Source organism: Heptranchias perlo, chromosome 30 (genome assembly GCF_035084215.1).
Source record: "Heptranchias perlo isolate sHepPer1 chromosome 30, sHepPer1.hap1, whole genome shotgun sequence".
NCBI classification, from domain to species: Eukaryota; Metazoa; Chordata; class Chondrichthyes; order Hexanchiformes; family Hexanchidae; genus Heptranchias; species Heptranchias perlo.
In genome coordinates this window covers 33,253,297-33,281,277 of record NC_090354.1, presented here as the reverse complement: position 1 = coordinate 33,281,277, position 27,981 = coordinate 33,253,297, and the positions used below count along the sequence as shown (strand labels likewise).

The window sequence follows — 27,981 nt, the reverse complement described above, 5'->3', positions numbered from 1 at the left end:
AGTCAGTGTCTGTAGAACTGTATCCCAGTGAGAGTCAGTGTCTGTGGAACTGTATCCCAGTGAGAGTCAGTGTGTGTAGAACTGTACTCCAGCGAGAGTCAGTGTTTGTAGAACTGTACCCCAGTCAGAGTCAGTGTTTGTAGAACTGTACCCCAGGGAGAGTCAGTGTCTGTGGAACTGTATCCCAGTGAGAGTCAGATTGTAGAACTGTACCCCAGTGAGAGTCAGTGTCTGTCGAACTGTACGCCAGTGAGAGTCAGTGTCTGTGGAACTGTACCCCAGTGAGAATCAGTGTCTGTAGAACAGTACCCCAATGAGAGTCAGTGCCTGTAGAACTGTACCGGAATGAGAGTCAGTGTCTGTAGAACTGTACCCCACAGATAGCTAGTGAGTGTAGTGCTGAATCCCAGAGAGAGACAGTGTCTGTAATGCTGTATTCCAATGAGAGTCAGTGTATGAGGAACTGTACCCGAGTGAGAGTCAGTGTCTGTGGAACTGTACCCCAGTGAGAGTCAGTGTGTGTAGAATTGTACTCCAGCGAGAGACAGTGTTTGTAGAACTGTACCTCAGTGAGAGTCAGTGTCTGTAGAACTGTACCCCAGTGAGAGTCAGTGTGTGTGGAAATGTACCCCAGAGGGAGTCAGTGTCTGTAGAACTGTACCCCAGTGAGAGTCAGTGTTTGTAGAACTGTACCCCAGTGAGAGTCAGTGTCTGTCGAACTGTGCCCCAGTGAGAGTCAATGTCTGTGGAACTGTATCCCAGTGAGAGTCAGTTTGTAGAACTGTATCCCAGTGAGAGTCAGTGTCTGTAGAACTATATCCCAGTGAGAGTCAGAGTCTGCAGAAATGTACCCCAGTGAGAGTCAGTGTGTGTAGAATTGTACTCCAGCGAGAGACAGTGTTTGTAGAACTGTACCTCAGTGAGAGTCAGTGTCTGTGGAACTGTACCCCAGTGAGAGTCAGTGTCTGTAGAACTGTATCCCACTGAGACTCAGTGTTTGTAGAACTGTACCCCAGTGAGAGTCAGTGTTTGTAGAGCTGTACCCCAGTGAGAGTCAGTGTCTGTCGAACTGTACCCCAGTGAGAGTCAGTGTCTGTGGAACTGTATCCCAGTGAGAGTCAGTTTGTAGAACTGTATCCCAGTGAGAGTCAGTGTCTGTAGAACTGTATCCCAGTGAGAGTCAGTGTCTGTCGAACTGTACCCCAGTGAGAGTCAGTTTGTAGAACTATATCCCAGTGAGAGTCAGTGTCTGTAGAACTGTACCCCAGTGAGTGTCAGTGTCTGTCGAACTGTACCCCAGTGAGAGTCAGTGTCTGTAGAACTGTATCCCAGTGAGAATCAGTGTCTGTGGAACGGTACCCCAGTGAGAGTCAGTGTCTGTGGAACTGTACCCCAGTGAGAGTCAGTGTCTGCAGAACTGTACCCCAGTGAAAGTCAGTGTCTGTAGAACTGTACCCCAGTGAGAATCAGTGTCTGTAGAACTGTACCCCAGTGAAAGTCAGTGTCTGTAGAACTGTACCCCAGTGAGAGTCAGTGTCTGTAGAACTGTACCCCAGTGAGAGTCAGTGTGTGTGGAACTGTACCCCAGAGGGAGTCAGTGTCTGTAGAACTGTACGCCAGAGGGAGTCAGTGTCTGTTGAACTGTACCCCAGTGATAGTCAGTGTCTGTAGAACTGTACCCCAGTGAGAGTCAGTGTGTGTGGAACTGTACCCCAGAGGGAGTCAGTGTCTGTTGAACTGTACCCCAGTGATAGTCAGTGTCTGTAGAACTGTACCGCAGTGAGAGTCAGTGTGTGTGGAACTGTACCCCAGTGAGAGTCAGTGTCTGTAGAACTGTACCCCAATGAGAGTCAGTGCCTGTAGAACTGTATCCCAGTGAGAGTCAGTGTCTGTAGAACTGTACCCCAGTGAGAATCAGTGTCTGTAGAACTGTACCCCAGTGAGAGTCAGTGTCAGTAGAACGGTACCCCAGTGAGAGTCAGTGTCTGTAGAACGGTACCCCAGTGAGAGTCAGTGCCTGTAGAACTGTGTCCCAGTGAGAGTCAGTGTCTGTAGAACTGTACCCCAGTGAGAATCAGTGTCTGTAGAACTGTACCCCAATGAGAGTCAGTGCCTGTAGAACTGTACCGGAATGAGAGTCAGTGTCTGTAGAACTGTACCCCACAGATAGCTCGTGAGTGTAGAACTGAATCCCAGAGAGAGACAGTGTCTGTAATGCTGTATTCCAATGAGAGTCAGTGTATGAGGAACTGTACCCGAGTGAGAGTCAGTGTCTGTGGAACTGTACCCCAGTGAGAGTCAGTGTGTGTAGAACTGTACTCCAGCGAGAGACAGTGTCTGTAGAACTGTACCTCAGTGAGAGTCAGTGTCTGTAGAACTGTATCCCAGTGAGAGTCAGTGTCTGTGGAACTGTATCCCAGTGAGAGTCAGTGTGTGTAGAACTGTACTCCAGCGAGAGTCAGTGTTTGTAGAACTGAACCCCAGTCAGAGTCAGTGTTTGTAGAACTGTACCCCAGGGAGAGTCAGTGTCTGTGGAACTGTATCCCAGTGAGAGTCAGATTGTAGAACTGTACCCCAGTGAGAGTCAGTGTCTGTCGAACTGTACCCCAGTGAGAGTCAGTGTCTGTGGAACTGAACCCCAGTGAGAGTGAGTTCCTGTAGAACTGTGTCCTGGTGAGAGTCAGTGTCTGTAGAACTGTACCCCAGTGAGAGTCAGTGTCTGTCAAACTGTACCCCAGTGAGAGTCAGTGTCTGTAGAACTGTACCCCAGTGAGAGTCAGTGTCTGTGGAACTGTACCACAGTGAGAGTCAGTGTCTGTGGAACTGTACCCCAGTGAGAGTCAGTGTCTGTAGAACTGTACCCCAGTGAGAGTCAGTGTCTGTGGAACTGTACCCCAGTGAGAGTCAGTGTGTGCAGAACTGTGTCCCAGTGAGAGTCAGTGTCTGTAGAACTGTACCCCAGTGAGAGTCAGTGTCTGTAGAACTGTACCCCAGTGAAAGTCAGTGTCTGTAGAACTGTACCCCAGTGAGAGTCAGTGTCTGTAGAACTGTACCCCAGTGAGAGTCAGTGTGTGTGGAACTGTACCCCAGAGGGAGTCAGTGTCTGTAGAACTGTACCCCAGAGGGAGTCAGTGTTTGTAGAACTGTACCCCAGTGAGAGTCAGTGTTTGTAGAACTGTACCCCAGTGAGAGTCAGTGTCTGTCGAACTGTACCCCAGTGAGAGTCAGTGTCTGTGGAACTGTGCCCCAGTGAGAGTCAATGTCATTGGAACTGTATCCCAGTGGGAGTCAGTTTGTAGAACTGTATCCCAGTGAGAGTCAGTGTCTGTAGAACTATATCGCAGTGAGAGTCAGTGCCTGTAGAACTGTACCCCAATGAGAGTCAGTGCCTGTAGAACTGTACCCCAATGAGAGTCAGTGCCTGTAGAACTGTACCGGAATGAGAGTCAGTGTCTGTAGAACTATACCCCACAGATAGCTAGTGAGTGGAGAACTGAATCCCAGAGAGAGACAGTGTCTGTAATGCTGTATTCCAATGAGAGTCAGTGTATGAGGAACTGTACCCGAGTGAGAGTCAGTGTCTGTGGAACTGTATCCCAGTGAGAGTCAGTGTGTCTCGAAGATTACTCCAGCGAGAGACAGTGTCTGTAGAACTGTACCTCAGTGAGAGTCAGTGTCTGTAGAACTGTACCGGAATGAGAGTCAGTGTGTGTAGAACTGTACTCCAGCGAGAGACAGTGTCTGTAGAACTGTACCTCAGTGAGAGTCAGTGTCTGTAGAACTGTATCCCATTGAGAGTCAGTGTCTGTGGAACTGTATCCCAGTGAGAGTCAGTGTGTGTAGAACTGTACTGCAGCGAGAGACAGTGTCTGTAGAACTGTACCTCAGTGAGAGTCAGTGTCTGTGGAACTGTATCCCAGTGAGAGTCAGTGTGTGCAGAACTGTACTCCAGCGAGAGTCAGTGTTTGTAGAACTGTACCCCAGTCAGAGTCAGTGTTTGTAGAACTGTACCCCAGGGAGAGTCAGTGTCTGTCGAACTGTACCCCAGTGAGAGTCAGATTGTAGAACTGTACCCCAGTGAGAGTCAGTGTCTGTCGAACTGTACCCCAGTGAGAGTCAGTGTCTGTGGAACTGTACCCCAGTGAGAGTGAGTTCCTGTAGAACTGTGTCCTGGTGAGAGTCAGTGTCTGTAGAACTGTACCCCAGTGAGAGTCAGTGTCTGTGGAACTGTATCCCAGTGAGAGTCAGATTGTAGAACTGTACCCCAGTGAGAGTCAGTGTCTGTCGAACTGTACCCCAGTGAGAGTCAGTGTCTGTGGAACTGTACTCCAGTGAGAGTGAGTTCCTGTAGAACTGTGTCCTGGTGAGAGTCAGTGTCTGTAGAACTGTACCCCAGTGAGAGTCAGTGTCTGTCAAACTGTACCCCAGTGAGAGTCAGTGTCTGTAGAACTGTACCCCAGTGAGAGTCAGTGTCTGTGGAACTGTACCACAGTGAGAGTCAGTGTCTGTGGAACTGTACCCCAGTGAGAGTCAGTGTCTGTAGAACTGTACCCCAGTGAGTGTCAGTTTGTGTGGAACTGTACCCCAGAGGGAGCCAGTGTCTGTAGAACTGTACCCCAGAGGGAGTCAGTTTTTGTAGAACTGTACCCCAGTGAGAGTCAGTGTTTGTAGAACTGTACCCCAGTGAGAGTCAGTGTCTGTCGAACTGTACCCCAGTGAGAGTCAGTGTCTGTGGAACTGTGCCCCAGTGAGAGTCAATGTCATTGGAACTGTATCCCAGTGGGAGTCAGTTTGTAGAACTGTATCCCAGTGAGAGTCAGTGTCTGTAGAACTATATCGGAGTGAGAGTCAGTTCCTGTAGAACTGTACCCCAATGAGAGTCAGTACCTGTAGAACTGTACCGGAATGAGAGTCAGTGTCTGTAGAACTATACCCCACAGATAGCGAGTGAGTGGAGAACTGAATCCCAGAGAGAGACAGTGTCTGTAATGCTGTATTCCAATGAGAGTCAGTGTATGAGGAACTGTACCCGAGTGAGAGTCAGTGTCTGTAGAACTGTACCCCAGTGAGAGTCAGTGTGTGTGGAACTGTACCCCAGAGGGAGTCAGTGTCTGTAGAACTGTACCCCAGAGGGAGTCAGTGTTTGTAGAACTGTACCCCAGTGAGAGTCAGTGTTTGTCGAACTGTACCCCAGTGAGAGTCAGTGTCTGTCGAACTGTACCCCAGTGAGAGTCAGTGTCTGTGGAACTGTGCCCCAGTGAGAGTCAATGTCATTGGAACTGTATCCCAGTGGGAGTCAATTTGTAGAACTGTATCCCAGTGAGAGTCAGTGTCTGTAGAACTATATCGCAGTGAGAGTCAGTGCCTGTAGAACTGTACCCCAATGAGAGTCAGTGCCTGTAGAACTGTACCCCAATGAGAGTCAGTGCCTGTAGAACTGTACCGGAATGAGAGTCAGTGTCTGTAGAACTGTACCCCACAGATAGCTAGTGAGTGGAGAACTGAATCCCAGATAGAGACAGTGTCTGTAATGCTGTATTCCAATGAGAGTCAGTGTATGAGGAACTGTACCCGAGTGAGAGTCAGTGTCTGTGGAACTGTATCCCAGTGAGAGTCAGTGTGTCTAGAACTGTACTCCAGCGAGAGACAGTGTCTGTAGAACTGTACCTCAGTGAGAGTCAGTGTCTGTAGAACTGTACCGGAATGAGAGTCAGTGTGTGTAGAACTGTACTCCAGCGAGAGACAGTGTCTGTAGAACTGTACCTCAGTGAGAGTCAGTGTCTGTAGAACTGTATCCCATTGAGAGTCAGTGTCTGTGGAACTGTATCCCAGTGAGAGTCAGTGTGTGTAGAACTGTACTGCAGCGAGAGACAGTGTCTGTAGAACTGTACCTCAGTGAGAGTCAGTGTCTGTGGAACTGTATCCCAGTGAGAGTCAGTGTGTGTCGAACTGTACTCCAGCGAGAGTCAGTGTGTGTAGAACTGTACCCCAGTCAGAGTCAGTGTTTGTAGAACTGTACCCCAGGGAGAGTCAGTGTCTGTGGAACTGTACCCCAGTGAGAGTGAGTTCCTGTAGAACTGTGTCCTGGTGAGAGTCAGTGTCTGTAGAACTGTACCCCAGTGAGAGTCAGTGTCTGTCAAACTGTACCCCAGTGAGAGTCAGTGTCTGTAGAACTGTACCCCAGTGAGAGTCAGTGTCTGTGGAACTGTACCACAGTGAGAGTCAGTGTCTGTGGAACTGTACCCCAGTGAGAGTCAGTGTCTGTAGAACTGTACCCCAGTGAGAGTCAGTGTCTGTGGAGCTGTACCCCAGTGAGAGTCAGTGTGTGTAGAACTGTGTCCCAGTGAGAGTCAGTGTCTGTAGAACTGTACCCCAGTGAGAGTCAGTGTCTGTAGAACTGTATCCCAGTGAGAGTCAGTCCTGTAGAACTGTACCCCAGTGAGAATCAGTGCACGTAGAACTGTACCCCAGTGAGAGTCAGTGTCTGTAGAACTGTACCCCAGTGAGAGTCAGTGTCTGTAGAACTGTACCCCAGTGAAAGTCAGTGTCTGTAGAACTGTACCCCAGTGAGAGTCAGTGTCTGTAGAACTGTACCCCAGTGAGAGTCAGTGTGTGTGGAACTGTACCCCAGAGGGAGTCAGTGTCTGTAGAACTGTACCCCAGAGGGAGTCAGTGTTTGTAGAACTGTACCCCAGTGAGAGTCAGTGTTTGTCGAACTGTACCCCAGTGAGAGTCAGTGTCTGTCGAACTGTACCCCAGTGAGAGTCAGTGTCTGTGGAACTGTGCCCCAGTGAGAGTCAATGTCATTGGAACTGTATCCCAGTGGGAGTCAATTTGTAGAACTGTATCCCAGTGAGAGTCAGTGTCTGTAGAACTATATCGCAGTGAGAGTCAGTGCCTGTAGAACTGTACCCCAATGAGAGTCAGTGCCTGTAGAACTGTACCCCAATGAGAGTCAGTGCCTGTAGAACTGTACCGGAATGAGAGTCAGTGTCTGTAGAACTGTACCCCACAGATAGCTAGTGAGTGGAGAACTGAATCCCAGATAGAGACAGTGTCTGTAATGCTGTATTCCAATGAGAGTCAGTGTATGAGGAACTGTACCCGAGTGAGAGTCAGTGTCTGTGGAACTGTATCCCAGTGAGAGTCAGTGTGTCCAGAACTGTACTCCAGCGAGAGACAGTGTCTGTAGAACTGTACCTCAGTGAGAGTCAGTGTCTGTAGAACTGTACCGGAAGGAGAGTCAGTGTCTGTAGAACTGTACCCCACAGATAGCTCGTGAGTGTGGAACTGAATCCCAGAGAGAGACTGTGTCTGTAATGCTGTATTCCAATGAGAGTCAGTGTATGAGGAACTGTACCCGAGTGAGAGTCAGTGTGTGTAGAACTGTATCCCAGTGAGAGTCAGTGTGTGTAGAACTGTACTCCAGCGAGAGACAGTGTCTGCAGAACTGTACCCCAGTGAGAGTCATTGTCTGTCGAACTGTATCCCACTGAGAGTCAGTGTTTGTAGAACTGTACCCCAGTGAGAGTCAGTTTGTAGAACTGTACCCCAGTGAGAGTCAGTGTCTGTCGAACTGTACCCCAGTGAGAGTCAGTGTCTGTGGAACTGTACCCCAGTGAGAGTGAGTCCCTGTAGAACTGTGTCCGAGTGAGAGTCAGTGTCTGTAGAACTGTACCCCAGTGAGAGTCAGTGTCTGTCGAACTGTACCCCAGTGAGAGTCAGTGTCTGTAGAACTGTACCCCAGTGAGAGTCAGTGTCTGTGGAACTGTACCACAGTGAGAGTCAGTGTCTGTAGAACTGTACCCCAGTGAGAGTCAGTGTCTGTAGAACTGTACCCCAGTGAGAGTCAGTGTCTGTGGAACTGTACCCCAGTGAGAGTCAGTGTGTGTAGAACTGTGTCCCAGTGAGAGTCAGTGTCTGTAGAACTGTACCCCAGTGAGAGTCAGTATCTGTAGAACTGTATCCCAGTGAGAGTCAGTGCCTGTAGAACTGTACCCCAGTGAGAGTCAGTGTTTGTAGAACTGTACCCCAGTGAGAGTCAGTGTCTGTAGAACTGTACCCCAGTGAGAGTCAGTGTCTGTAGAACTGTACCCCAGTGAGAGTCAGTGTGTGTGGAACTGTACCCCAGAGGGAGTCAGTGTCTGTAGAACTGTACCCCAGAGGGAGTCAGTGTTTGTAGAACTGTACCCCAGTGAGAGTCAGTGTTTGTAGAACTGTACCCCAGTGAGAGTCAGTGTCTGTCGAACTGTGCCCCAGTGAGAGTCAATGTCTGTGGAACTGTATCCCAGTGAGAGTCAGTTTGTAGAACTGTATCCCAGTGAGAGTCAGTGTCTGTAGAACTGTACCGGAATGAGAGTCAGTGTCTGTTGAACTGTACCGGAATGAGAGTCAGTGTCTGTAGAACTGTACCCCAGTGAGAGTCAGTGTGTGTGGAACTGTACCCCAGTGAGAGTCTGTGTCTGTAGAACTGTACCCCACAGAGAGCTAGTGAGTGTAGAACTGAATCCCAGAGAGAGACAGTGTCTGTAATGCTGTATTCCAATGAGTCAGTGTATGAGGAACTGTACCCGAGTGAGAGTCAGTGTCTGTGGAACTGTATCCCAGTGAGAGTCAGTGTGTGTAGAACTGTACTCCAGCGAGAGACAGTGTCTGTAGAACTGTACCTCAGTGAGAGTCAGTGTCTGTGGAACTGTATCCCAGTGAGAGTCAGTGTGTGTCGAACTGTACCCCAGTGAGAGTCATTGTCTGTCGAACTGTACCCCAGTGAGAGTCAGTGTCTGTGGAACTGTATCCCAGTGAGAGTCAGTTTGTAGAACTGTATCCCAGTGAGAGTCAGTGTCTGTAGAACTGTATCCCAGTGAGAGTCAGTGTCTGTAGAACTGTATCCCAGTGAGAGTCAGTGTCTGTCGAACTGTACCCCAGTGAGAGTCAGTTTGTAGAACTGTATCCCAGTGAGAGTCAATGTCTGTAGAACTGTACCCCAGTGAGAGTCAGTGTCTGTCGAACTGTACCCCAGTGAGAGTCAGTGTCTGTGGAACTGTACCCCAGTGAGAGTCAGTGTCTGTGGAACTGTACCCCAGTGAGAGTCAGTGTCTGTGGAACTGTACCCTAGTGAGAGTCAGTGTCTGTAGAACTGTACCCCAGTGAAAGTCAGTGTCTGTAGAACTGTACCCCAGTGAGAGTCAGTGTCTGTAGAACTGTACCCCAGTGAGAGTCAGTGTGTGTGGAACTGTACCCCAGAGGGAGTCAGTGTCTGTAGAACTGTACCCCAGAGGGAGTCAGTGTCTGTTGAACTGTACCCCAGTGATAGTCAGTGTCTGTAGAACTGTACCCCAGTGAGAGTCAGTGTGTGTGGAACTGTACCCCAGTGAGAGTCAGTGTCTGTGGAACTGTACCCCAGTGAGAGTCAGTGTCTGTAGAACCGTACCCCAGTGAGAGTCAGTATCTGTAGAACTGTACCCCAGTGAGAGTCAGTATCTGTAGAACTGTACCCCAGTGAGAATCAGTGCCCGTAGAACTGTACCCCAGTGAGAGTCAGTGTCTGTAGAACTGTACCCCAGTGAGAGTCAGTGTGTGTGGAACTGTACCCCAGAGGGAGTCAGTGTCTGTAGAACTGTACCCCAGTGAGAGTCAGTGTTTGTAGAACTGTGCCCCAGTGAGAGTCAGTGTCTGTCGAACTGTGCCCCAGTGAGAGTCAATGTCTGTGGAACTGTATCCCAGTGAGAGTCAGTTTGTAGAACTGTATCCCAGTGAGAGTCAGTGTCTGTAGAACTATATCCCAGTGAGAGTCAGTGTCTGTAGAACTGTACCCCACAGATAGCTAGTGAGTGTAGAACTGAATCCCAGAGAGAGACAGTGTCTGTAATGCTGTATTCCAATGAGAGTCAGTGTATGAGGAACTGTACCCGAGTGAGAGTCAGTGTCTGTGGAACTGTATCCCAGTGAGAGTCAGTGTGTGTAGAACTGTACTCCAGCGAGAGACAGTGTCTGTAGAACTGTACCTCAGTGAGAGTCAGTGTCTGTGGAACTGTATCCCAGTGAGAGTCAGTGTGTGTAGAACTGTACCCCAGTGAGAGTCATTGTCTGTCGAACTGTATCCCACTGAGAGTCAGTGTTTGTAGAACTGTACCCCAGTGAGAGTCAGTGTTTGTAGAACTGTACCCCAGTGAGAGTCAGTGTCTGTGGAACTGTATCCCAGTGAGAGTCAGTTTGTAGAACTGTATCCCAGTGAGAGTCAGTGTCTGTAGAACTGTATCCCAGTGAGAGTCAGTGTCTGTAGAACTGTATCCCAGTGAGAGTCAGTGTCTGTCGAACTGTACCCCAGTGAGAGTCAGTTTGTAGAACTGTATCCCAGTGAGAGTCAATGTCTGTAGAACTGTACCCCAGTGAGAGTCAGTGTCTGTCGAACTGTACCCCAGTGAGAGTCAGTGTCTGTAGAACTGTACCCCAGTGAGAGTCAGTGTCTGTGGAACTGTACCCCAGTGAGAGTCAGTGTCTGTGGAACTGTACCCCAGTGAGAATCAGTGTTTGTCGAACTGTACCCCAGTGAGAGTCAGTGTCTGTGGAACTGTACCCCAGTGAGAGTCAGTGTGTGTGGAACTGTACCCCAGTGAGAGTCATTGTCTGTCGAACTGTATCCCACTGAGAGTCAGTGTTTGTAGAACTGTACCCCAGTGAGAGTCAGTGTTTGTAGAACTGTACCCCAGTGAGAGTCAGTGTCTGTGGAACTGTATCCCAGTGAGAGTCAGTTTGTAGAACTGTATCCCAGTGAGAGTCAGTGTCTGTAGAACTGTATCCCAGTGAGAGTCAGTGTCTGTAGAACTGTATCCCAGTGAGAGTCAGTGTCTGTCGAACTGTACCCCAGTGAGAGTCAGTTTGTAGAACTGTATCCCAGTGAGAGTCAATGTCTGTAGAACTGTACCCCAGTGAGAGTCAGTGTCTGTCGAACTTTACCCCAGTGAGAGTCAGTGTGTGTGGAACTGTACCCCAGTGAGAATCAGTGTCTGTAGAACTGTACCTCAGTGAGAGTCAGTGTCTGTAGAACTGTACCCCAGTGAGAGTCAGTGTCTGTGGAACTGCATCCCAGTGAGAGTCAGTGTCTGTGGAACTGTACCCCAGTGAGAATCAGTGCCTGTGGAACTGTACCCCAGTGAGAGTCAGTGTCTGTGGAACTGTACCCCAGTGAGAGTCAGTGTCTGTGGAACTGTACCCCAGTGAGAGTCAGTGTGTGTGGAACTGTACCCCAGTGAGAATCAGTGTGTGTAGAACTGTACCTCAGTGAGAGTCAGTGTCTGTAGAACTGTACCCCAGTGAGAGTCAGTGTCTGTGGAACTGCATCCCAGTGAGAGTCAGTTTGTGTGGAACTGTACCCCAGTGGGATTCAATTACTGTGGAAATATACCCCCGTTCGTGCCAGTTACTGTGTAAGTTTACCTGAAAAATGTCTCTGCTCGTTACATTTCTACCATATTTTCTGCTTGGTCCAAATTGCTATTCTACATGTTTGTTCAAACAGTGAGAGGCAGCTTTGTATCTTCACCTGGCACTACCAATGTTGGCCTGACTGGGCCACTTCAGGTCGTCTGTTCTTTGCTTTGATTTCCATATTCAGGGGAACATCAGCCAGAGCAGGAACTTTCCAGCCGATGGATTCAAGTCGAATTGGAGCTCGCCTTCTTGGCGCTCCAGCTGAAATCAGCTAATGGGAAAGAGCTGGGAGCAATTCTGTGACCTCCAGCTTAGTCCCACACCGGGCAGTGCCCTCCTGCTCCGTGGGGCTCAGTCCCACAGCGGGCGGTGCTCTCCCGCTCCATGGGGCTCAGTCCCACACCGGGCGGTGCTCTCCCGCTCCGTGGGGCTCAGTCCCACACCGAGCGGTGCTGTCCTGCTCCGTGGGGCTCGGTCCCACACCGGGCGGTGCTCTCCTGCTCCGTGTCTCTCAGTCCCACACCGGGCGGTGCTCTCCCGCTCCGTGGGGCTCAGTCCCACACCGGGCGGTGCTCTCCCGCTCCGTGGGGCTCGGTCCCACACCGGGCGGTGCTGTCCTGCTCCGTGGGGCTCAGTCCCACACCGGGCGGTGCTCTCCTGCTCCGTGGGGCTCAGTCTCACACCGGGCGGTGCTCTCCCGCTCCGTGGGGCTCAGTCCCACACCGGGCGGTGCTCTCCTGCTCCGTGGGGCTCGGTCTCACACCGGGCAGTGCTCTCCCGCTCCGTGGGGCTCAGTCCCACACCGGGCGGTGCTCTCCCGCTCCGTGGGGCTCAGTCCCACACCGGGCGGTGCTCTCCTGCTCCGTGGGGCTCAGTCCCACACCGGGCGGTGCTCTCCTGCTCTGTGGGGTTCAGTCTTACACAGGGAGATCTGCTCAGCACTAGGCAAAAGCAGAACTCAATATCTGTATATTTAGAAAACTAATTCTAGTCGGGAGGGTTGACACCAGGCTCTGGACAGTTCCCCATTTCACGGGTTGATCGTGAAATGAGAACATTTAATCATAGAATCGTAGAAAATTTAGGGCACAGAAGGAGGCCATTCGGCCCATCGTGTCCGTGCCGGCTGAGAAACGAACCACCCAGCCTAATCCCACTTTCCTGCATTTGGTCCGTAGCCCTGCAGGTCACGGCTCTTCAGGTGCACATCCGGGTATTTTTTAAATGAGTTGAGGGTTTCTGTCTCTACCACCCTCTCAGGCAGTGAGTTCCAGACCCCCACCACCCTCTGAGTGAAAAAATTTAGGGCCGGGGGTGAGTATGCTCGATATTGGTTTCACGAGGCATAGAGTAATGGGTCCTGGAGATGCTCTTTGTGGTTCTATGAAGGTGTCTTCATAATCGGTATAAAAGACCTCTTTAAGACATGAGTAGGATGGAGGTGTGGATTGTTGGCCCCTCAAAGCAGTGAGCATTGGATGTTTGTGGGAAGGGCAGTAAAGGGGCTGTGCCTCTCTGCAGCATTATTGCGGGGCTGGAGTCGTTGGCAAACTGAGAGTGTGGCAGATGGTGATGGGGCTGGAGAGCTCCTTGTAATGGGAACGTCATGTATTGGAATTCTGTGCTGCAGTGATTTGAAAAGATGTCCGCTGTTAGCAGGAAAGAGACCCTGTGCAGTTCTCCGCGAGTCATGAATATGGACGTTTAGCTGCTCACTCTCCCCTCCCCCCCTCTCTTTCAGGCTGAATCTGTGTGGGAACGACTGAGCATCAGCACCAGTGCAGTGGAACAGAGGCTGGTCACTAGCCCCTGCACGTCTCGTCAGGAGAACCCGCTCAGGCTGCAGCAGAGATGGAGACGGTGGTTAGAGGAGACAACAGTCTGTGCGTAGATCAGGACCAGGACAATAAAGCAGCACCAGGCCTCCCAGAGGTGAAAGAGAATGGAGTCGGGGTAACCGCAGCAACACAGTTTGGGGCAGGAAACCGAGCGACAAAAGGTTAGTGAAGAGAAAGGAGCTTTGTTATAAGACGGGTGTTTCAGATGGGTAGAAACAGCAGGGTTAGCACAGATGGCTCAGGGCGTATCTCCAGCATCTCTGGAATATTCTAGTAAACACTGGCATGTTCACCAGGGCTGCCGTTTGCTGCATTATCTCTGCTGATCTTTCATTTGCAATTGGTTGCAGCTTTGAAATCCTTCTGCTGAAGATTAACACTGCTGGACTATTCTCAAACACACGGAACCACTTTGCATGCAGCTAATGTGTGTAACCCTTCGCGAGCTCCTCTCTGCTGTGAAAGCCTTCGATTATTTGGGGAGTGTTGAATCCAGAAAGGTCCTCTCTGGTTTCCTGCTCCGTTACGGGACGCGCCCCCCACCACAAGGAACACGAAGGTGATTCCGTGGCTCAGCTCTGTGCAGCCATTGTGCCCCGCCCGGCAACCAGATAACGGATTGGGCATCAGAGAAAGGGCTTCAGATAAGGGTGTGATGTAGACAATAACGGGCACCTGTCCACGAGGTGAGACCTTGGGCACTTATTCTTTCCGACTGACAGAATATTTGCACTGGACGACTGCCGTCTCCCTCACAGGCTCCACAGACTCAGGCGCCCATCCTTTCTGGAGGTTTAGCTTTTCGTGCCAATTTTCTGCGTTTCTCTCCTGAGGAGACCGGAGTGGGTTTTGGTTTGACTCGATAGTGTGAAGCGGGCAATAGTGAGATGACGGCTCTTTTTGCATTGCTCCCGGTTTTTACTTCCGTTGAAATCTATGGCGAGCCCTAAAACAGGCTGTCGATTCACCTGTCTCACACTATCGCACAAAGTCAAAATTAACCCCACTGACTTTACAGGCTCATGTGGAGCATAAACACCAGTATAGATCTGTTGGGCCGAATGGCCTATTTCTGTGCTGTAAATTCTATGTAATATTCACCAATCAGTGGTTTGTATTCACCCATTGGGATTGTACAACGGGGTTTATATGACATAAGAAGGAAAAGGGTCGAGGTCCTGCAGTCAGAGTTTCGGGAGCAAGGGAGGAAGTTAAAAAGCAGGTCCTCAAAGGTAGTAATCTCTGGATTACTCCCAGTGCCACACGCTAGTGAGTACAGGAATAGTCGGATAAGACAGGTTAATGTGTGGCTGGAGCAATGGTGCAGGAGGGAGGGCTTCAGATTCCTGAGACGTTGGGACCAGTTCTGGGGCAGGAGGGATCTGTTCAAGGTGGACGGGTTTCACCTCAACAAATCTGGGACCAATGTCCTCGTGGGGAGATTCACTACTGGTGTGGGGAAGGGTTTAAACTAATTTGGCAGTGGCTGGGCACCAGGATGAAACATTAGAGTGGAGAAACGAGGTGCACAGAGGACTGGGAGAGACAAGTAGCACTAGAGTAAAGAATAGTTCAGAAATAGGAGGGATCAGACTGGGGGAAAATGGGAGGCAGTCTAAGGTGAGATTGGAGAACATGTGCGTAAATACACGTAGCGTGGGAAATAAGGTTGGTGAACTACAGGCTCAAGTCACCACATGGGACTGTGATATAGGGGCAATAAGAGAGACCTGGCTCAAAGAAGGGGAGGATTGGGTACTTAATATTCCTGACTACAAGGTATTTAGGAAAGATATGGAAGGAAAGAAAGGAGGGGGTGACAGTATTGATCAAAGAAACTATTATAGCACTGGAGAGGGATGATGTAGTTGAGGGGTCAAAGACGGAATCTATTTGGTTGGAATTAAGGAACAATAGAGGAGTTATTACACTACTGGGTGTAGACTGTAGGCCACCAAATAGTCGGAAGGGGATAGAGGAGAACATTTGCAGGCAAATTACAGAAAGATGCACGAACCAAGAGTAATGATAATGGGGGACTTCAATTATCCCAATATTGACTGGGACATTAACAGTGTAAAGGGCAAAGAGGGGGAGGAATTCCTGAAATGTGAACAAGAGAACTTTTTCGATCAGTGTGTTTCCAGCTCAACCAGGGAGGAAACAGTGCTGGATCTAATTCTGGGGAATGATGTGGGGCAGGTGGAGCATGTTTCAGTGGGGGAGTGTTTGGGGAACAGTGATCACAATATCATTAGGTTTAGAATAGTTAAGGAAAAGGACAAGGAACAATCAAACGTGAAAATACTTAACTGGAGGAGGGTTAATTTCAGTGAGTTAAAAAGGGATCGAAAATTGGTGGGCAAAACAGGAATTGAACAATGGGAGGCCTTCAAGAAGGAGATGGTTCGGGTACAGAGTGAACACATTCATACGAAGGGGAAAGGAAGGATATCGAAAGCTAGAGCTCCCTGGATGTCTGAAGATAAGACATTAAAATGAAACAGAAAAAGTAGGTTTATGACAAATGTAAGATTCATCATACAGTTGAGAACCAGGTTGAATACAGAAAGTACAGAGGAGATCTAAAAAAGGGAATAAGAGGGGCAAAGAGAGAGTATGAGAATAGATTAGAGGCTAACATAAAAGGGAACCCAAAAGTCTTTTATAAACACATGGACAGTCAAAGGAAGAGTGGAACCAATTACGGACAAAAAGGGAGATCTTCTTGTGGAGGCAGAGGGCATGGCTGAGGCACTAAATGAATATTTCACATCGGTCTTCACGAGAGAAGAGGATGCTGCCATTGTAGCAGTAAAGGAGGAGGTAGTAGCGATATTGGATAGGATAAAAATAGATAAAGAGGAGATATTTAAAAGGTTGGTAATACTCAAGGTAGAAAAGTCACCCGGTGCATCCTAGGTTACTGAGGGAAGTAAGGGTGGAAATTGCAGAGGCTCTGGCCACAATCTTCCAAACCTCCTCAGATATGGAGATGGTGCCTGAGGACTGGAGGATTGCAAATGTCACACCCCTGTTCAAAAAAAGGAGAGAGTGATAAACCCGGCAATTACAGACCAGTTAGCCGAATGTCGGTGATGGGGAAACTTTTAGAGACAATAATCCGGGACAAAATAAATTGGCGTTTGGAAAAGTATGAGTTAATAAATGAAAGTCAGCACGGATTTGTTAAAGGAAAATCGTCTTTGACTAACTTGATTGAGTTCTTTGATGGAGTAACGGAGAGGGTTGATGAGGGTGGTGAGTTTGATGTGTATATGGACTTTCAAAAGGCATTTGATAAAGTACCACATAATAGTCTTGTTAGCAAAATTTAAGCCCATGGGATTAAAGGGACAGTGGCAGCATGGATACAAAATTGGCTAAAGGACAGAAAGCAGAGAGTAGTGGTGAATGATTGTTTTTCAGACTGGAGGGGAGTATACAGTGGTGTTCCCCAGGGGTCAGTATTAGGACCACTGCTCCTTTTGATATAAATCAAAGACTTGGACTTTGGTATAGAGGGTATAATTTCAAAGTTTGCAGATGACACAAAACTCGGGAATGTAGTAAACAATGTGGAGGATAGTAACAAACTTCAGGAGGACAGAGACAGACTGGTGAAATGGGCAGACACACAGCAGATGAAATTTAATGCAGAGAAGTGTGAAGTGATACATTTTGATAGGAAGAATGAGAGGCAATATAAACTAAATGGTACAATTTAAAGGGGGTGCAGGAACAGAGAGACCTGGGGGTGTATGTACACAAATCTTTGAAGGTGGCAGGACAAGTTGAGAAGGCTGTTAAAAAAGCATATGGGATCCTGGACTTTATTGATAGAGGCATAGAGTACAAAAGCAAGGAAGTTATGCTAAACCTTTATAAAACACTGGTTAGGCCTCAACTGGAGTATTGTGTTCAATTCTAGGCACCACACTTCAGGAAGGATGGCAAGGCCTTAGAGAGGGTACAGAAGAGATTTACTAGAATGGTACCAGGGATAAGGGAGTTCAGTTATGTGGAGAGACTGGAGAAGCTGGGGTTGTTCTCCTTAGAGCAGAGAAGGTTAAGGGGAGGTTTGATTGAGGTGTTCAAAATCATGAAGGGTTTTGATAGAGTAAATAAGGAGAAACTGTTTCCAGTGGCAGAAGTGTCGGTAACCAGAGGACACAGATTTAAGGTGATTGGGAGATAACTAGAGGAGACTTGGGGAAACTTTTTTTTAAGCAATGTTGTTATGATCTGGAATGCGCTGCCTGAAAGGGCGGTGGAAGCAGATTCAATAATAACTTTCAAAAGGGAATTGGATAAATACTTGAAGGGAAAAAAATTACAGGGCTATGGGGAAAGAGCAGGGGAGTGGAACTAATTGGTAGCTCTTTCAAAGGGCAGGCACAGGCACGATGGGCCGAATGGCCTCCTTCTGTGCTGTATCATTCTATGATTCTATGATATTCATCCATCAGGGGTTTATATTCACCCATCGGAGGTTGTACACACCCATTGGGATTGTACTCACTCATCGGGAGGTTATATTCTCCCATCGGGAAGGTATATTTTCCCATCAGCAGTGTACTCACCCGTTGGATTTGTACTCACCCATTAAGGCTTTATATTCACCCATCAAGATTATACTCATCCATCAGGGTTTTTTTTCTAACAATCAGGAGGGTTATATTCACCCATCGGGAGATTATATTCACCCATCGGGAGTGTATTCACCCATCAGGCGATTATATTCACCCATCGGGAGTGTATTCACCCGTCGGGAGATTATGTTCACCCGTCGGGCGATTATGTTCACCCATCGGGCGATTATATTCACCCATCGGGAATGTACTCACCCATCGGGCGATTATATTCACCCATCGGGAATGTACTCACCCATCGGGCGATTATATTCACCCATCGGGAATGTACTCACCCGTCGGGCGATTATGTTCACCCATCGGGCGATTATATTCACCCATCGGGAATGTACTCACCCGTCGGGAGATTATGTTCACCCGTCGGGCGATTATGTTCACCCATCGGGCGATTATATTCACCCATCGGGAGTGTATTCACCCGTCGGGAGATTATGTTCACCCGTCGGGCGATTATATTCACCCATCGGGAGTGTATTCACCCGTCGGGAGATTATGTTCACCCGTCGGGAGATTATGTTCACCCGTCGGGCGATTATGTTCACCCATCGGGCGATTATATTCACCCATCGGGAATGTACTCACCCATCGGGCGATTATATTCACCCATCGGGAATGTACTCACCCATCGGGCGATTATATTCACCCATCGGGAATGTACTCACCCGTCGGGCGATTATGTTCACCCATCGGGCGATTATATTCACCCATCGGGAATGTACTCACCCGTCGGGAGATTATGTTCACCCGTCGGGCGATTATGTTCACCCATCGGGCGATTATATTCACCCATCGGGAATGTACTCACCCATCGGGCGATTATATTCACCCATCGGGAATGTACTCACCCATCGGGAGATTATATTCACCCATCGGGCGATTATATTCACCCATCGGGAATGTACTCACCCATCGGGAGATTATATTCACCCATCGGGCGATTATATTCACCCATCGGGAGATTATATTCACCCATCGGGAGATTATATTCACCCATCGGGCGATTATATTCACCCATCGGGAATGTACTCACCCATTGGGCGATTATATTCACCCATCGGGAGTGTACTCACCCACCAGGAGATTATATTCACCCATCAGGAGATTATATTCATCCATCAGGAGATTATATTCATCCATCGGGAGTGTACTCACCCATCGGGGTTTTATATTCACCCATCGGGGTTTTATATTCACCCTTCGGAGATGGACTCAGCCATCAGGGAAGTTACATTCTACCATCAAGGGTTTACTCGGCCATCAGCATGGGTAGATTCACCCATTGGGATTGTACTTACCCATAGGGGAGAGGTTAAATTCATCCATCGGGTGTGTACTCACTCATCAGGAGTTTATATTCACCCATCAGGAGAGGACCTACCCCTCGGGTTGTTATATTCACCCATCGGGTATTAACTCACCAATCGGAGGGTTTATATTCACCCATTGGGAGTGTACTCACCCATTTGGGGATTATATTCACCCATTGGGTGTGTACTCACCCATAAGCAGGTTATATTCACACATTGGGGGTGTACTCACCCATAAGCAGGTTATATTCACCCATTGGGGGTGTACTCACCCATTTGGGGATTATATTCACCCATTGGGGGTGTACTCACCCATAAGCAGGTTATATTCACCCATTGGGGGTGTACTCACCCATTTGGGGATTATATTCACCCATTGGGGGTGTACTCACCCATTTGGGGATTATATTCACCCATTGGGGGTGTACTCACCCATTTGGGGTTTATATTCACCCATTGGGGGTGTACTCACCCATAGCTGGTTTACATTCACCCATTGGGAGTGTAATCTTCTATCAGGGTTTTATATTCACCCATTGGGAGTGGTCTCACCCATCAGCAGACTATATTAATCCAATAGGTTGTACTCAACAAGTTGTACTGATCTGGATTAGTGCTTTAATTGGCCGTGGTTAGTTGTACTGACCTGGGTTAATGCTATAGTTAGTTTAACCAGCAGAACCCCTGAAAGAGCCTTTTAAGGATTTATAAACTCAATGAGAATATTGTTTAATTGTGAAATATTTTCACTGTCGTTCCACTCCCCTCTGACAGTGTGGGCAGTTAGAGGTCTCACTTGCTTCCAGCACAGTAACCTGTGTTCTCCACTCATCCTCTTCCAGATCCTTCTCCTGTCACAGATGAACCTGTCTCAGATGCGTCTGATGTGAAGAGCACGCCATCTTCAGAGTGTAGGTTCTGCCTGATCTCCTTCTGATAGCAACAGTTTCCATAAGGCAACACCCCCTACAATGTCGTTAGCAATGCTGCAGAGCCTGGACAGACCTGGGGCACAAATGCAAGTCCAATTACCCCAATACCAGTACTCCAATACAGATCCCATTACCCCAATACCAGTACTCCAATACAGATCCCATTACCCCAATACCAGTACTCCAATACAGATCCCATTACCCCAATACCAGAACCAATGCAAGTCCAATTACCCCAATACCAGCACAAATACAGGTCCAATTACCCCAATACCAGTACTGAAACATATTGAATTACCCCAAAACCAGCAACACCACTGGTCCAATTACCCGAAAACCAGGACTGAAACAGGTTCAATTGCCCCAGTACCTGAACCAATACAGGTCCAATTACCCCAAAACCAGCATCAATACAAGACCAATTACCCCAATACCAGCACCACTATAGTTCCAATTACCCCAATACCAGCATCATTACAGGTCCAATTACCCCAATACCAGCATCATTACAGGTCCAATTACTCCAATACCAGCATCATTACAGGTCCAATTACCCCAAAACCAATACTCCAATACAGGCCCAAGTACCACAATAATCAATAACACAACATGCCCAATTATGCCAATACCAGCACTGAATCCTCCAATTTCCCCATTACCAGTATTGAAATACGTTGAATTAGCCCAATACCAGCACCAATACAGGCCCAATTACCCATTAAACCAATACTCCAATACACGTCCAACACCAGCACTGAAACAAATCCAATTACCCAAATTCCAATACCAATACAGGTCCTTCATTCCCCAGTATCAGCACTGATATCAGTATAATACCCGTCGATATCTGCTACTCTCTGATATCACCACTGAAATATCTCTGGAATGCCTCAATATCAGGACTGATATGGATCCAATACTCCTGATATTAACTGTGACACAGGTCCAATACTTCATCGAGTCCATCGCACAGGAACAGGCCATTCGGCCCAACTGATCTCTGCTGTCATTTATGCTTCACACGAGCCTCCTCCCTCCCTACTTCATCTAATCCCATCAGCACTGATAGTCAGTTATACCTTGATATCAGCTGTGACACGGGTCCGATACTCTCTGACATCACCTCCAATACAGGTCCAATACTCCCCAATATCAGCACTGATACAGGTCTGATACACTGATCAGTGTGTCCCCTCGACATCCCATTGTTCCCCTGTATGTCATCTCTCTGGCCCACTGTTCCCCAGTGTTTCCTCTCGAAACCCCACTGTTCCCCAGTCAGTCCCCTCTACACCCCTCTGTTTCCCAGTGTGTCCCCTCTGTTCCCCAGTGTGTCCCCTCTATACCCCTCTGTTCCCCAGTGTGTCCCCTCTGTTCCCCAGTGTGTCCCCTCAACACCCCTCTGTTTCCCAGTGTGTCCCATCTGTTCCCCAGTGTGTCCGCTCTACACCCCTCTGTTCCCCAGTCTGTCCCCTCTACACCCCTATGTTCCCCAGTGTGTCCCCTCCACACCCCTCTGTTCCCCAGTCTGTCCCCTCTACACCCCTATGTTCCCCAGTGTGTCCGCTCTACACCCCTCTGTTCCCCAGTGTGTCCCCTCCACACCCCTCTGTTCCCCAGTGTGTCCCCTCTACAACCCTCTGTTCCCCAATGTGACCCCTCTTTTCCCCAGTGTGTCGCCTCTACACCCCTCTGTTCCCCAGTGTGTCCCCTCCATACCCCTCTGTTCCCCAGTGTGTCCCCTCCACACCCCTCTGTTCCCCAGTCTGTCCCCTCTACACCCCTCTGTTCCCCAGTGTGTCCCCTCTACAACCCTCTGTTCCCCAATGTGACCCCTCTTTTCCCCAGTGTGTCGCCTCTACACCCCTCTGTTCCCCAGTGTGTCCCCTCCATACCCCTCTGTTCCCCAGTGTGTCCCCTCTGCACCCCTCTGTTCCCCAGTGTGTCCCCTCTTTACCCCTCTGTTCCCCAGTGTGTCCCCTCTACACCCCTCTGTTCCCCAGTGTGTCCCCTCTACACCCCTCTGTTCTGCAGTGTGACCCCTCTGTTCCCCAGTGTGTCCCCTCTGTTCCCCAGTGTGTCCCCTCAAGACCCATCTGTTCCCCAGTGTGTCCCCTCTACACCCCTCTGTTCCCCAGTGTGTCCCCTCTGTTCCCCAGAGTATCCCCTCTATACCCATCTGTTCCCCAGTGTGTCCCCTCTACACCCCTCTGTTCCCCAGTCTGTCCCCTCTACACCTCTCTGTTCCCCAGTGTGTCCCCTCTACAACCCTCTGTTCCCCAATGTGACCCCTCTTTTCCCCAGTGTGTCCCCTCTACACCCCTCTGTTCCCCAGTGTGTCCCCTCCATACCCCTCTGTTCCCCAGTGTATCACCTCTACACCCCTCTGTTCCCCAGTGTGTCCCCTCTACACCCCTCTGTTCCCCAGTGTGTCCCCTCTACACCCCTCTGTTCCCCAGTGTGTCCCCTCTACACCCCTCTGTTCCCCAGTGTGTCCCCTCTACACCCCTCTGTTCTGCAGTGTGACCCCTCTGTTCCCCAGTGTGTCCACTCTGTTCCCCAGTGTGTCCCCTCTATACCCATCTGTTCCCCAGTGTGTCCCCTCTACACCCCTCTGTTCCCCAGTGTGTCCCCTCTGTTCCCCATTGTGTCCCCTCTATACCCATCTGTTCCCCAGTGTGTCCCCTCTAAACCCCGATGTTCCCCAGTCTGTCCCCTCTACACCCCTCTGTTCCCTAGTGGTCCCCTCTACACCCCTCTGTTCCCCAATGTGTCCCCTCTGTTCCCCAGTGTATCCCCTCTACACACCTCTGTTCCCCAGTGTGTCCCCTCTACACCCCTCTGTTCCCCAGTCTGTCCCCTCTACACCCCTCTGTTCCCCAGTGTGTCCCCTCTACACCCCTCTGTTCCCCAGTGGTCCCCTCTACACCCCTCTGTTCCCCAATGTGTCCCCTCTGTTCCCCAGTGTATCCCCTCTACACCCCTCTGTTCCCCAGTGTGTCCCCTCTACACCCCTCTGTTCACCAATGTATCCCCTCTACACCCCTCTGTTTCCCAGTGTGTCCCCTCGACACCCCTCTGTTCCCCTGTATGTCCCCTCTACACCCCTCTGTTCCCCTGTGTGTCCCCTCTACACCCCTCTGTTCCCCAGTGTGTCCCCTCTGTTCCCCAGTGTGTCCCCTCTACACCCCTCTGTTCCCCAGTGTGTCCCCTCTATAACCCTCTGTTCCCCAGTGTGTCCCCTCTGTTCCCCAGTCTGTCCCCACAAAACCCGTCTGTACCCCAGTGCGTCCCCTCTAAACCCCTCTGTTCCCCAGTGTATCCCCTCTATACCCCTCTGCTCCCCAGTGTGTCCCCTCAACACCCATCTGTTCCCCAGTGTGTCCCCTCTATACCCCTCTGATCCCCAGTGTATCCCCTCTACACCCCTCTGTTCCCCAGTCTGTCCCCTCTATAACCCTCTGTTCCCCAGTGGGTCCCCTCTATACCCCTCTGTTCCCCAGTATATCCCCTCTACACCCCTCTGTTCCCCAGTCTGTCCCCTCTATAACACTCTGTTTCCCAGTGTGTCCCCTCTGTTCCCCAGTGTGTCCCCTCTACACCCGTCTGTACCCCAGTGTGTCCCCTCTATACCCCTCTGTTCCCCACTGTGTCCCCTATGTTCCCCAGTGTGTCCCCTCTATACCCCTCTGTTCCCCAGTGTGTCCCCTATGTTCCCCAGTGTGTCCCCTCTATAACCCTCTGTTCCCCAGTCTGTCCCCTCTACACCCCTCTGTTCCCCAGTATGTCCCCTCTTTACCCCTCTGTTCCCCAGTGTGTCCCCTCTGTTCCCCAGTGTGTCCCCTCTGTTCCCCAGTTTGTCCCCTCTACACCCGTCTGTACCCCAGTGTGTCCCCTCTATACCCCTCTGTTCCCCAGTGTGTCCCCTCTGTTCCCCAGTGTGTCCACTCTATACCCCTCTGTTCCCCAGTGTATTCCCTCTACACCCCTCTGTTCCCCAGTGTGTCCCCTCTGTTCCCCAGTGTGTCCCCTCTATACCCCTCTGTTCCCCAGTGTGTCCCTTCTGTTCCCCAGTGTGTCCCCTCTATACCCCTCTGTTCCCCAGTGTGTCCCCTCTGTTCCCCAGTGTGTCCCCTCTACACCCCTCTGTTCCCCAGTCTGTCCCCTCTATACCCGTCTGTACCCCAGTGCGTCCCCTCTAAACCCCTCTGTTCCCCAGTGTATCCCCTCTATACCCCTCTGCTCCCCAGTGAGTCCCCTCTACACCCGTCTGTTCCCCAGTGTGTCCCCTCTATACCCCTCTGATCCCCAGTGTATCCCCTCTACACCCCTCTGTTCCCCAGTCTGTCCCCACTATGACCCTCTGTTCCCCAGTGTGTCCCCTCTATTACCCCTCTGTTCCCCAGTATATCCCCTCTACACCCCTCTGTTCCCCAGTCTGTCCCCTCTATAACCCTCTGTTTCCCAGTGTGTCCCCTCTGTTCCCCAGTGTGTCCCCTCTACACCCCTCTGTTCCCCAGTGTGTCCCCTCTACACCCCTCTGTTCCCCAGTATGTCCCCTCTTTACCCCTCTGTTCCCCAGTGTGTCCCCTCTATAACCCTCTGTTCCCCAGTGTGTCCCCTCTATAACCCTCTGTTCCCCAGTGTGTCCCCTCTGTTCCCCAGTGTGTCCCCTCTATAACCCTCTGTTCCCCAGTGTGTCCCCTAAGTTCCCCAGTGTGTCCCCTCTACACCCCTCTGTTCCCCAGTGTGTCCCCTCTATAACCCTCTGTTCCCCAGTGTGTCCCCTAAGTTCCCCAGTGTGTCCCCTCTACACCCCTCTGTTCCCCAGTGTGTCCCCTCTATAACCCTCTGTTCCCCAGTGTGTCCCCTATGTTCCCCAGTATGTCCCCTCTACACCCCTCTGTTCCCCAGTGTGTCCCCTCTGTTCCCCAGTGTGTCCCCTCTACACCCCTCTGTTCCCCAGTGTATTCCCTCTATACCTCTCTGTTCCCCAGTGTGTCCCCTCTGTTCCCCAGTGTGTCCCCTCTATACCCCTCTGTTCCCCAGTGTATTCCCTCTATACCCCTCTGTTCCCCAGTGTGTCCCTTCTGTTCCCCAGTGTGCCCCCTCTACACCCCTCTGTTCCCCAGTGTGTCCCCTCTGTTCCCCAGTGTGTCCCCTCTATACCCCTCTGTTCCCCAGTGTGTCCCATCTGTTCCCCAGTGTGTCCCCCCTACACCCCTCTGTTCCCCAGTGTGTCCCCTCTGTTGCCCAGTGTATCCCCTCTACACCCCTCTGTTCCCCAGTGTGTCCCCTCTATACCCCTCTGTACCCCAGTGTGTCCCCTCTATACCCCTCTGTTCCCCAGTGTGTCCCCACTGTTCCCCAGTGTGTCCCCTCTTCACCCCTCTGTTCCCCAGTGTGTCCCCTCTGTTCCCCAGTGTGTCCCCTCTACACCCCTCTGTTCCCCAATGTATCCCCTCTATACCCCTCTGCACCCCAGTGTGTCCCCTCTATACCCCTCTGTTCCCCAGTGTGTCCCCTCTGTTCCCCAGTGTGTCCCCTCTGTTCCCCAGTGTGTCCCCTCTAAACCCCTCTGTACCCCAGTGTGTCCCCTCTATACCCCTCTGTTCCCCAGTGTGTCCCCTCTGTTCCCCAGTGTGTCCCCTCTGTTCCCCAGTGTGTCCCCTCTGTACCCCAGTGTGTCCCCTCTAAACCCCTCTGTTCCCCTGTGTGTCCCCTCTGTTCCCCAGTTTGTCCCCTCTACACCCTTCTGTTCCACAGTGTATCCCCTCTATACCCCTCTGTTCCCCAGTGTGTCCCCTCTGTTCCCCAGTGTGTCCCCTCTGTACCCCAGTGTGTCCCCTCTATACCACTCTGTTCCCCAGTGTGTCCCCTCTGTTCCCCAGTGTGTCCCCTCTAAGCCCCTCTGTTCCCCAGTGTGTCCCCTCTATACCCCTCTGTTCCCCAGTGTGTCCCCTCTGTTCCCCAGTGTGTCCCCTCTAAGCCCCTCTGTTCCCCAGTGTGTCCCCTCTATACCCCTCTGTTCCCCAGTGTGTCCCCTCTGTACCCCAGTGTGTCCCCTCTATACCACTCTGTTCCCCAGTGTGTCCCCTCTGTTCCCCAGTGTGTCCCCTCTGTTCCCCAGTGTGTCCCCTCTACACCCCTCTTTTCCCCAGTGTGTCCCCTCTGTTCCCCAGTGTGTCCCTTCTGTTCCCCAGTGTGTCCCCTCTATACACCTCTGTTCCCCAGTGTGTCCCCTCTGTTCGCCAGTGTGTCCCCTCTATACCCCTCTGTTCCCCGGTGTGTCCCCTCTGTTCCCCAGTGTGTCCCCTCTACACCCCTCTGTTCCCCAGTATGTCCCCTCTTTACCCCTCTGTTCCCCAGTGTGTCCCCTCTATAACCCTCTGTTCCCCAGTGTGTCCCCTCTATAACCCTCTGTTCCCCAGTGTGTCCCCTCTGTTCCCCAGTGTGTCCCCTCTATAACCCTCTGTTCCCCAGTGTGTCCCCTAAGTTCCCCAGTGTGTCCCCTCTACACCCCTCTGTTCCCCAGTGTGTCCCCTCTATAACCCTCTGTTCCCCAGTGTGTCCCCTAAGTTCCCCAGTGTGTCCCCTCTACACCCCTCTGTTCCCCAGTGTGTCCCCTCTATAACCCTCTGTTCCCCAGTGTGTCCCCTATGTTCCCCAGTATGTCCCCTCTACACCCCTCTGTTCCCCAGTGTGTCCCCTCTGTTCCCCAGTGTGTCCCCTCTACACCCCTCTGTTCCCCAGTGTATTCCCTCTATACCTCTCTGTTCCCCAGTGTGTCCCCTCTGTTCCCCAGTGTGTCCCCTCTATACCCCTCTGTTCCCCAGTGTATTCCCTCTATACCCCTCTGTTCCCCAGTGTGTCCCTTCTGTTCCCCAGTGTGCCCCCTCTACACCCCTCTGTTCCCCAGTGTGTCCCCTCTGTTCCCCAGTGTGTCCCCTCTATACCCCTCTGTTCCCCAGTGTGTCCCATCTGTTCCCCAGTGTGTCCCCCCTACACCCCTCTGTTCCCCAGTGTGTCCCCTCTGTTGCCCAGTGTATCCCCTCTACACCCCTCTGTTCCCCAGTGTGTCCCCTCTATACCCCTCTGTACCCCAGTGTGTCCCCTCTATACCCCTCTGTTCCCCAGTGTGTCCCCACTGTTCCCCAGTGTGTCCCCTCTTCACCCCTCTGTTCCCCAGTGTGTCCCCTCTGTTCCCCAGTGTGTCCCCTCTACACCCCTCTGTTCCCCAATGTATCCCCTCTATACCCCTCTGCACCCCAGTGTGTCCCCTCTATACCCCTCTGTTCCCCAGTGTGTCCCCTCTGTTCCCCAGTGTGTCCCCTCTGTTCCCCAGTGTGTCCCCTCTAAACCCCTCTGTACCCCAGTGTGTCCCCTCTATACCCCTCTGTTCCCCAGTGTGTCCCCTCTGTTCCCCAGTGTGTCCCCTCTGTTCCCCAGTGTGTCCCCTCTGTACCCCAGTGTGTCCCCTCTAAACCCCTCTGTTCCCCTGTGTGTCCCCTCTGTTCCCCAGTTTGTCCCCTCTACACCCTTCTGTTCCACAGTGTATCCCCTCTATACCCCTCTGTTCCCCAGTGTGTCCCCTCTGTTCCCCAGTGTGTCCCCTCTGTACCCCAGTGTGTCCCCTCTATACCACTCTGTTCCCCAGTGTGTCCCCTCTGTTCCCCAGTGTGTCCCCTCTAAGCCCCTCTGTTCCCCAGTGTGTCCCCTCTATACCCCTCTGTTCCCCAGTGTGTCCCCTCTGTTCCCCAGTGTGTCCCCTCTAAGCCCCTCTGTTCCCCAGTGTGTCCCCTCTATACCCCTCTGTTCCCCA

The 27,981-nt window shown here is 50.9% G+C and overlaps 1 protein-coding gene across 3 annotated transcripts in view; it reads left to right on the top strand.

Moving 5' to 3' along the window:
• LOC137300197 (microtubule-associated protein tau-like) overlaps window positions 1-27,981 on the top strand; it is a 179,190-nt gene that overhangs the window by 54,823 nt on the left and 96,386 nt on the right. For all 3 annotated transcript variants that reach the window (XM_067969279.1, XM_067969278.1, XM_067969280.1), the window contains exons 2-3: window positions 13,172-13,429; window positions 20,070-20,138. In XM_067969279.1, coding sequence (XP_067825380.1) covers window positions 13,282-13,429; window positions 20,070-20,138 — 217 coding nt within the window. In that variant the 5' untranslated portion in view covers window positions 13,172-13,281. The remainder of the gene's footprint in view (window positions 1-13,171; window positions 13,430-20,069; window positions 20,139-27,981) is intronic.